A 10,602-nucleotide genomic window follows, 5' to 3' on the forward strand; every position below is an offset into this window, starting at 1 on the left:
ATGGCGGGCGCTCTCCGGCCACTGCTGCTGCCGCTGCTGCTGCTCCCGCTGCTGCTGCTCCCGCCCTTGCGCGGGTCGGAGATCTCATCTCACAAGGTGAGCCTGGGCCCCACAGACCCCCACCACCACGTCCCCCCCTCCCCGGACTTCCGGGCAGGAAATGCAATTCCTGCGTGACAGTGGCTTCGGAGCCCGGGTAGGGGGTGGGTGCCTCCCTGTGGGGACAGCACAGCCCTGTGGCTCAGGTGGGGCCCAGCTGGGAGTGATCTGGGTGAGTGGCTTCAGCAGTGAGGGTGACGTTGCTGCCCCCACCCACCCAACAGCGAGTCTCTTGTGCCTCTGAGGCTCCCGACATCAACCAGGGCCAGTCCTGTGGGTGCAGGGGTCTGCGACCCTCAGGGCCTGCCTGCCCCCAGGTCTGTTCAAGCTTCAGCCAGAAAGGTCGCATGTAGAAATGCCCTAGGTGGACGCCTCCCTGGCCACTACCATCTGCAAAGCAGCTGCCCAGTAGCGCAGGCGACGGCCTCCTTCTGGCCCGATGGCTGCCTCCGAGCTGGGTGGGGACAGGGAGCGGAGCCCCTCGGCGCACAGTCGGGGCTGCGGCTTCTGCTGGCGCCACGTGCGTGCTTAGCGCTGGTTCCGTAAGGCTGACGGACGGCACCCAGAGGGCCGTGTGCTGCCGTCCAGGGCCGCGTGTGCTGGGCCACCTTCTGGTGGGGACAATGAGCTGTGGGACAGGTGTCAGGTGTCCCGCCTGTGGGCACGGCTCTGGGCAGCAGCGTGGTCCCGCTGAGTCCCCTCTCTGGGCCTCAGTTTCTTCTGTAAGATGGGAGACTCGGGGGCAGGTGTCCGGCACAGCAGCTAAGGCACAGCACCCCAGGTCGGAACACCCGGGTCCGAGGCCCAGCACCACGAATGCACGCCCGCGGAGGAGCACACGATGGCTCAAGTGCTTGGGTCCCTGCCCCCAAGCGGGAGACCCGGGGTCTGGCTCGGCCCGGCTGCTGCAGCCCTTTGGGGAGTGAAGTGGTGGCTGGGAGCTCACTGTGTGAGGAAATGAAAATTCTAAGGAGGTGACAATTTTTAAAATGTGCGGCGTTAGCTTGCAGCGTTCCTTGTCCATGCCCTCTGCACCGCCACTGGCTTTCTGTGCACAAATACACACGCCACACACACACACACCACACACACCACACATAACACACCACACACACCACACACCACATACACACACCACACAACACCACACCACACACACCACACACCACACCACACAACACACCACACACCACATACCATAGCACACACACACCCCACACCACACACCCTACACACCACACCCCACACACCACACCACACCCCACACACCACACCACACACACACCACACCACACCACACACACCACACACACACACCACACACCACACCACACCACACCACACACCCCACACACCACACACCACACAACACAACACACCACACACCACATACCACAGCACACACAGACCCCACAACACACACCCTACACACCACACCCCACACACCACACCACACCCCACACCCACACTACACCCCACACACCACACACCACAACCTCACACACCACACCACACACACCCCACACCACACCCCACACACCACACACCACACCACACCCCACACCCACACTACACCCCACACACCACACTACACCCCACACCCCACACACCACAACCCCACACACCACACCACACGATTCAGTTTCCCTTCTGGGCGCTGGTTCCTCCTCGCAGCCACGCCGCTGGGCCACCGGCCAACCAGGCCCTCCCAGGTCTTGCAGCAGCCTGTGCGGGAGGAGGTGAGCCGGGAGGAGGGGCGGCGCGGGCCCCTGGCCTGGGCAGGAGCAGGTCCCCACTGTTCCAGAGCACCGGGGAGCCCTGTAAGAAACACAGCGAGTGCCAGAGCATCTGCTGCACCACCAACAGCCTGAAGCCCCAGAAGTTCTGCACCCCCCAGACCATCTTCCTGCAGTGCCTCCCTTGGCGCAAGGTGGGTCCCGCCCCTCGGCAGGCAGGCACGTGCGGTGGGTGGGGTCCTTCCCCTCGCTCCCACCTGCTTCTGGAAGAACCAGAGGAAGGGGTGGCCTGGGGGACGGGGCAGCCAGGGCAGTCTCTCTGCGCGCAGCCCGAGGGGCACAACTGCACGGACCGCACGGAGTGCCAGAGCGACTGCTGCGTCAGGAGCAGCCACAGCCCACAGAGGCTCTGCACCGTCAAGACCATCTTCCTGCAGTGCGTGCCCTGGCGCAAGGTGAGCCCCGGGCCGGCCCAGGAAGGCGGGCGGCTGTGGCTGCGGCGGGGGCAGCGCTGACCTGTGTCTCCGCAGCCCAACGGCAGCCTGTGCCGCAGCCGCGGCGAGTGCCGGAGCCAGTGCTGCATCCAGTTGGCCGAGGACAGCCCCAGCCGCTGCGTCCCCCGGAGCGGGATCCTGGCCCAGTGCCTGCCCCTGGTGAGCTCCCCGGGGTGGATGGGGCTCAGCCTCGAGTCCCCCCCCCCCCGGGGGGGGGACTGGGACCCACAGACGCCATCGATTTGCCCACGGTCCTGCAAACCTGAAGTGGCAAAGCTGGCCATGCCCCTGCGAGGAGCGGCCACTGCCCCAAGCCCAGGGGAGCTTGTGGGGGGCTCAGAGGAAGAGACAGGTTCTGACACTGGACCTTCTGGGCTGGGCACTGCACCTGCACAGGGACCGACAGCCGGCGGCGCCGAGGCGTGGCAGGACCCCAGGGCGGGGGCGCCCTGTGGGTGGAGAGGCCGACTGAGGGACCTGGTTCTAGAACTGGCGAGGATCGGAGAGGGCGGGCCCAGGCACTCATGCATGTGTGCACACGTGTGTATGTGTGTGTCTGTGTACGCCGCGCATGTCTTTGTGCAGGTGCACACATGTGCATTTTTGTTGTGTGTGCTTGGTGGAGGAAGCCAGGGCCTCCCAAACTCCCTCCCTCCTGCTCTCTGTCGTGTCTGGCCCCTTCCTTCCCCCACTGGAGTCACTGGCAGTCCAGGGGCAGCCCTAGGGGCTCAGATGTGTGGGCAGGGAGAGGCCTGCCGGGCCTCGGGTTCTCACCGCAGGCCTGGGAGTGCTGTGTGGGGTTCAGGCCCTGTTTCGATACAAAAATCTCTAACTTCCATCTGGATAGCGGGAGGAATCTGATGCCCAGAGATGTGTGTTTATAAGTGTCCACCAGGGCCAACAGACCGCAAGTGTGTGTGTTTGTGCCTGGTTTGGGGCTCAGGTGCCCATTTGCTGAGAAGACCAACCAGGTCCAGCCCCTACCTCTGCCCCCGGAGCCCTTGACCCTGTCAGCACCTGAGAGACCTGCGGTGGGGGCCGCCTCCCTCTGAACACTTCCTGATTCTGACATTTTCTTTAGTGACGTGCACTTGGATCCAGGGAGACGACCCGGCCAGGACCATGGCAGCGCACGCCTGGGCTGGATGTCAAGGAAAACTGGTCCCAGGCAGGCGGCTGGAGAGCAGCAGCCTTCGTGTCCTAAATAAACGCCGCTGGCCACATGAGGACGCTTTGTCACCACAGTTCCCTTCAGTGAGCCGCTGTGGGTGATCCGGCCTGCTCCCTGGGAGCCCGTGCAGCCCGGAGTCAGGCCCGGGAGGGCAGGGCGCAGCTCACCTCCCCTGCTCCCCTCCCACAGCAAGGGAGCCAGTGTGTGTCTGGTAGAAACACCGAGCCCGGCGTCTACACCGAGAGGCGCTCCCAGGGTGTCCCACAGCCGCTGCAGCCTCCACGGCCCCCACAGCACAAGCGCCCAGGTTCAGGACGTGCGAGTGTCAGAGGAGGTGGGTGGGACTCGGGGTCTTCATGCGAGGCAGAACCTGGGTGCGAGACGGACAGCAGTGGGGAGCGAGGGTCATTGGGGCTGAGAGAGCCCGGCCGTTCGGGCTGGGGTGAGCAGGGCCCCCCAACGGGCCAGGCGGGCGGCAGGAGCGCGCCGAGCCGCAGCCTGGGGCCAGACTGGGGCCAGTACAGAAATGGGGTCCAGGTCTCCCCACCTGCTGGGAGTGAAGCTGGTAACATTCCTGCCTGGTGGGGTGTCGCGAGCTCCTACTGTCACACAGCTCGACAGTAACAAGTGCGACGTACGACTTGTCAGTCACCGGGAAGAGAGGAACACACGGACACAAGACTGTCTTTCCGATGAGAGATTTGACTGCTCACACACCAGGGGTTTTTATCACACTACTCATCAGTATGCTCATGGAGGTCAATCCACTTATCAGTGCCAATACACTCATCAATCTACACTCATCAATACACTTATCACTAAACTTCACACTTAATGTGACTTAGCTACTTAACGTAACTACTTGGCTTAACTACTTGGCCTAATCACCTAACTTAACATAATTACTTAACACACTTATCAATATCACTAATATCACTATCAATAATGTCAATAATATCACTTATCATAACTTCTAGCTAACTTAACACACTTACTGAATCACTTAGCTTAACATAACTATTATCATCTACTTAACTTACTATAATAATTAACTATCAGAGTAACACTATTTCCTTAATGACTAGAGGGCTACTGGAATCAACACCATTAATATCAATAGCAATAATATTACTTGAACTTATTCATTAATCCACAGATCACAGTATACAGTGTTAGGGTAGTTTGGAAGGCTATCCGATTGTAATAGTGTATGTACATCCAGGTCTCCAGCATTATTTACAGCTATCTTGCGTAAGGTCAAAACATAGGGTCAAAGCATAGTTATATTATATTACACATGACTAACATTATTTGTGTTTTTTTTAACTATTATTTTTGACAGGCAGAGTGGACAGTGAGAGAGAGAGAGAGACAGAGAGAAAAGTCTTCCCTTTGCCATTGGTTCACCCTCCAATGGCCACCGCGGCTGGCACGCTGTGGCCAGCGCACCGCGCTGATCCGAAGGCAGGAGCCGGGTGCTTCGCCTGGTCTCCCATGGGGTGCAGGGCCCAAGCACTTGGGCCATCCTCCACTGCACTCCCTGGCCACAGCAGAGAGCTGGCCTGGAAGAGGGGCAACCGGGACAGAATCCGGTGCCCCGACCGGGACTAGAACCTGGTGTGCCGGCGCCGCAAGGCGGAGGATTAGCCTATTGAGTCCGGCGCTGGCGCAACTAATATTATTTGTAAAAGCTGCGTTTTCAAGGCTCGTCTCATGGTCATGAAAAAGAGTGTCAGTGTTCAAGGTCCAGAGCTCCACGTCTCGGCAGAGACGGATCTCGGATCAGTCACTTCCAGGCAGGAAGTGGTGGGAAGGCTGTCACTCTGGGCAGTAGGCGCAAAGTCCCCAGGCGGATGGCCAGGCGAGAAGTTGGAGAGGTCCCCTGCTGAGAGACCTGGTCCGGCTTTGTGGTCAGGTCTGGCAGCAGGCTGGTAAAGACTCCGGGGAAGGCAGTGAGACGGCATCTCGGCTGGAGTTTTGATCCTGTAGTCACCTTGTGTCGCTTAGCAAGGGGGCTAGCGACTGGCTCTTCAGCTCCAAGTGCGGGCAGATCCAGAGGTTCACACGCACCGGGCCCACGTGCACACACACTCACACAGACAGTGGGGTTACAGCTCAGGGACAGCTCTGCAGGTCGGCTTGTGCTGCTACTGCTCCACGCAGAGTAGCAGGCTGCCTCTTCAGCTCCGGATGGTGCAGATCCAGAGGTCCACACACACCGGGCCCACGTGCACACACACACACACACACTCACACAGACAGTGGGGTTACAGCTCAGGGACAGCTCTGCAGGTCGGCTTGTGCTGCTCCCTGCTCCGTGCAGAGTAGCAGGCTGCCTCTTCAGCTCCGGATGGTGCAGATCCAGAGGTTCACACACACCGGGCCCACGTGCACACACACACACACACACTCACACAGACAGTGGGGTTACAGCTCAGGGACAGCTCTGCAGGTCGGCTTGTGCTGCTATCTGCTCCGTGCAGAGTAGCAGGCTGCCTCTTCAGCTCCGGATGGTGCAGATCCAGAGGTCCACACACACCGGGCCCACGTGCACACACACACACTCACACAGACAGTGGGGTTACAGCTCAGGGACAGCTCTGCAGGTCGGCTTGTGCTGCTCCCTGCTCCGTGCAGAGTAGCAGGCTGCCTCTTCAGCTCCGGATGGTGCAGATCCAGAGGTTCACACGCACCGGGCCCACGTGCACACACACACACACACTCACACAGACAGTGGGGTTACAGCTCAGGGACAGCTCTGCAGGTCGGCTTGTGCTGCTCCCTGCTCCGTGCAGAGTAGCAGGCTGCCCCTTCAGCTCTGGATGGTGCAGATCCAGAGGTCCACACACACCGGGCCCACGTGCACACACACACACACACACTCACACAGACAGTGGGGTTACAGCTCAGGGACAGCTCTGCAGGTCGGCTTGTGCTGCTCCCTGCTCCGTGCAGAGTAGCGGGCTGCCTCTTCAGCTCCGGATGTGTGCAGATCCAGAGGTTCACACACACCGGGCCCACGTGCACACACACACACACACACTCACACAGACAGTGGGGTTACAGCTCAGGGACAGCTCTGCAGGTCGGCTTGTGCTGCTCCCTGCTCCATGCAGAGTAGCGGGCTGCCCCTTCAGCTCCGGATGGTGCAGATCCAGAGGTTCACACGCACCGGGCCCACGTGCACACACACACACACACTCACACAGTGGGGTTACAGCTCAGGGACAGCTCTGCAGGTCGGCTTGTGCTGCTCCCTGCTCCGTGCAGAGTAGCAGGCTGCCCCTTCAGCTCCGGATGGTGCAGATCCAGAGGTCCACACACACCGGGCCCACGTGCACACACACTCACACAGACAGTGGGGTTACAGCTCAGGGACAGCTCTGCAGGTCGGCTTGTGCTGCTCCCTGCTCCACGCAGAGTAGCAGGCTGCCTCTTCAGCTCCGGATGGTGCAGATCCAGAGGTCCACACACACCGGGCCCTGATCCCCGAGAGGATGGGGAGCGGTGCAAGGGCTCCCTCTTTATCCTCATTTCCGGCAGTCCTCCAGCTTGCCGTCCTCCGACTTGTTGTCCGATCAATGCTGTTTCCTCCTTGCTTGCAGTCAGTACTGTTCCCGCCTTACTTAGGTCTGAACTGTCCAGTCAGCGTGGGGAGGAGGGCATTGTCCACAGCACACTGTTATCTGACCAGAGATGTCTGCTTGGTGTGATTCGGAGTGTCTCCCTCACAGCCGTTAGGCACTGCCTCAGCTCCTGACTTGACTCCACTTTACTTTTATTTTGTGGCTAGTGGTAACTTCTTAACTCAATGTGTTACTGTGTTTCCGCAGTTCACCTCCTTTTCAGGTAAGCGGTGATCCGGGACTCTTTTCTAGATTCCTGTGGGATTCTCCACACGGGGAGCCTGCTTGGCTGTGGGCAGAGAGGATCTCCTAGGGAGCCTTCCTGGTGGGGAAGGCTGGGGCCAGGAGACCCTGGTCTGGGTGCGGGCAGGACTTTGTAGTGTAAAATCCAAGGTGAGCCTCCCGGGTTGTCAGGGGCTAGGGCCCCTCCCACATTCACAGGCTAAGCGCTAACTTCCTGCCCGACACCTGCATCCCATATCAGAGAGCCTGACTCAAGTCCTGGCTGCTCCACTTCCGATCCAGCTCTCTGCTATGGCCTGGGAAGGCAGAGGAGGATGACCTAAGTCCTTGGGCCCCTGCACCCACATGGGAGACCTGGATGGAGCTCCTGGCTCCTGGCTTTGGCCTGGCCCAGTCCTGGCTGTTGTGGTCATCTGGGGAGGGAACCAGTGGGTGGAAGATCTCTCTCTCTCTCTCTCTCTCTCTGTCACTCTGTCTTTTCCAGAGTGGTTGCTACCACCGTATTCTCAGCTTCCCCCCACCCAGAGTGACACTGCAGCCGTCCTCCTGGGTGTGGCGCTGTGTCCCCTTCCTGACACCTTCATGGGGCCTGGCCCTGCCCCTTCTTCCCTCCCTGCCCGCTGCCATCCTGTCTCATTGGCCTCTGCCCCAGGGAGCTCAGCAGGCTGGCTCCTGCCTCCCGGCTGTGCCCTACGCCTGCCAGGAATGCCCACTCCTGCCCCACAGGCCCCGTGCTCCCTCCAGGCCTGCAGGGAGCTCCCTCACCCCTTCTGCTCCTCATCCCTCATGCATTGCAGTTTTCCTCTGATATCTTTTTAAGATTTATTTATTTATTTATTTGAAAGTCAGAGTTACACAGAGAGAGGAGAGGCAGAGAGAGAGAGAGAGAGAGGTCCTCCATTCTCTGGTTCACTCCCCAATTGCTCGCAACAGCCGGAGCTGTGCCAATCTGAAGCCAGGAGCCAGGAGCCTCCTCTGGATCTCCCACATGGGTGCAGGGGCCCAAGGACTTGGGGCCATCTTCTACTGCTTTCCCAGGTCATAGCAGAGAGCTGGATGGGAAGTGGAGCAGCCGGGACTAGAACTGGCACCCATATGGGATGCCAGCACTTCAGGCCAGGGCATTAACCCGCTGAGCCACAGTGACAGCCCCTCTGATATCTTTTTAAAAAAGATCTATTTGTTTATTTGAAAGAGTTGCACAGACAGAAGAAACACCACGCACCACACACACACACACACACACATACACACATACACATCTATCTTCCGTCTGCTGGTTCCCTCCCAAGCTGACTGCAATGGCCGGGACTGGGCCAGGCTGAAGCCAGGAGCGTCATCAGACTCCCACGTGGGGGCAGGGGCCCAAGCACCTGGGCCTTCTTCCACTACTTTCCCAGGCCATTAGCAGGGAGCTGGATTGAAAGTGGAGCAGCTGGGGGAAGGGAAGGGGGGCCGACGCTGTGACACAGGGCGTTAATGCCCTGGACTGAAGCACCGGCTTCCCATATGGGCACTGGTTCTAGACCCAGCTCCTCCTCTGAACCAGCTCTCTGCTGTGGCCTGGGAAAGCAGTAGAAGATGGTCCAGGTCCTTGGGCCCCTGCACCCGTGTGGGAGACCCGGAAGAAGCTCCTGGCTCCTGGCTTTGGATTGGCGCAGCTCCAGCCATTGCGGCCAACTTGGGAGTGAACAAGCAGATGGAAGACCTCCCTTTCTCTCTCTCTGTCTCTGTCTCTCTCTGCCTCTCCTTCTCTCTCTGTGTAACTCTGACTTTCAAATAAATAAATCTTTAAACAAACAAACAAAAGCAAATTAACTACTCCTGTAGATCAAGCCTGTAATCCTGACATTTAAAAGAAAAAGAAAGTGGAGCAGCAGTGCATGAACCAGCAGCCATACGGGATGCCAGTGCTGCAGGCGGCAGACTGACCCATTGCGCCACAGTGCCATCCCTCCACGATGTCTTTTTTTTTTTTTTTTTTTACAGGCAGAGTGGACAGTGAGAGAGAGAGAGAAAGGTCTTTCTTTGCCGTTCATTCACCCTCCAATGGCCGCCGCGGCTGGCGCGCTGTGCTGATCCGAAGCCAGGAGCCAGGTGCTTCTCCTGGTCTCCCATGGGGTGCAGGGCCCAAGCACTTGGGCCATCCTCCACTGCACTCCCTGGCCACAGCAGAGAGCTGGCCTGGAAGAAGGGCAACTGGGACAGAATCCGGCGCCCCGACCGGGACTAGAACCCGGTGTGCCGGCGCGCAGGTGGAGGATTGGCCTGGTGAGCCGCGGCGCCGGCCCCCACGATGTCTTGTGAGGAACAGGGCCCACATGGCTGGTGTTGTCCCATTTGGCTCCTTCTCATGTCCCCAGTAAGGAGAACCCAGGAGCAAGTGGGCAGGGCCCCTGCAGTTTCAAAGGTGGCCACCTGGTGGCGACATGGCCTTGGGTTCACCAACAGCCTCAGCTGAGAACTCTAAGGGCTCCAACCTCCCCAGCCAGCCCAGGAGAGGTGCCAGGTGCAGTCACAGGGCTGCACAGGACCCTGGGACTGCATCCCATGGGCACCTCCTGCCCTGGGAGGGCCAAAGCCAGAGACCATGGGGCCCTGGGCCATGGGAGGAAGCAGGTGGCCAAGTTCTCCAAGCTCCAGGTATTGCCACACCCAGTTCTTGGGGGTCATTGCCTCCTTGTCCCCAAAGGACGGAGGGTTCATGGCCCACGGGTACCAGGGCCAGCCTAGACTCTGTCCCAGCCCCTCCCCGCTGGCGGTCTGCGGGGCTCCTGGTTCCCTGAGGACGACTCTGGCTGCATCTGACGCTCAGCCCAGGAGCCGCTCCCTCCAGCCCAGCACAGCCGGGCTTCCGTCCCCAGGAAGTGTGACACCTGTGCTTCTGGGAAGAGGAGCAAGGGGTGCCCTCACACAGCTGGTGGGCTTGCAGGGGCAGAGGAGGGGCCACAGACCCCAGCCCCACTCCCTCTCACCTCCTGCCAGCCCAGAAAGGCAGGGGAGCAACCCCGACCCAGAATTAAGAACCTGTATCCTGGGGCCAGCACTATGGCTCACTTGGCTAATCCTCCACCTGTGGCGCCGGCATCCCATATGGGCGCTGGGTTCTAGTCCCGGTCGCTCCTCTTCCAGGCCAGCTCTCTGCTGTGGCCCGGGAGTGCAGTGGAGGATGGCCCAAGTGGTTGGGCCCTGCACCCCATGGGAGACCAGGAGAAGCACCTGGCTCCTGGCTT

At 59.8% G+C, this 10,602-nt stretch overlaps 1 protein-coding gene across 1 annotated transcript; it reads left to right on the forward strand.

Moving 5' to 3' along the window:
* Positions 1–3,493, forward strand: LRCOL1 (leucine rich colipase like 1). The gene is made up of 5 exons (XM_062182284.1): positions 1–96; positions 1,904–2,029; positions 2,150–2,290; positions 2,366–2,488; positions 3,411–3,493. Exons 1-5 carry the CDS (start codon positions 1–3, stop codon positions 3,411–3,413), a joined length of 489 nt encoding a protein of 162 aa, XP_062038268.1. The 3' UTR covers positions 3,414–3,493.
* The last annotated feature ends 7,109 nt before the right edge of the window (positions 3,494–10,602 follow it).

Source organism: Lepus europaeus, chromosome 23 (genome assembly GCF_033115175.1).
Source record: "Lepus europaeus isolate LE1 chromosome 23, mLepTim1.pri, whole genome shotgun sequence".
Taxonomy (NCBI): Eukaryota; Metazoa; Chordata; class Mammalia; order Lagomorpha; family Leporidae; genus Lepus; species Lepus europaeus.

Coding starts and splice junctions, on each gene's coding strand:
- LRCOL1 (XM_062182284.1), top strand. CDS start 1: ATGGCGGGCGCTCTCCGGCCACTGCTGCTGCCGCTGCTGCTGCTCCCG. Junction 97..1,903: donor CGGAGATCTCATCTCACAAG/GTGAGCCTGGGC, acceptor CCACTGTTCCAG/AGCACCGGGGAGCCCTGTAA. Junction 2,030..2,149: donor AGTGCCTCCCTTGGCGCAAG/GTGGGTCCCGCC, acceptor CAGCCAGGGCAG/TCTCTCTGCGCGCAGCCCGA.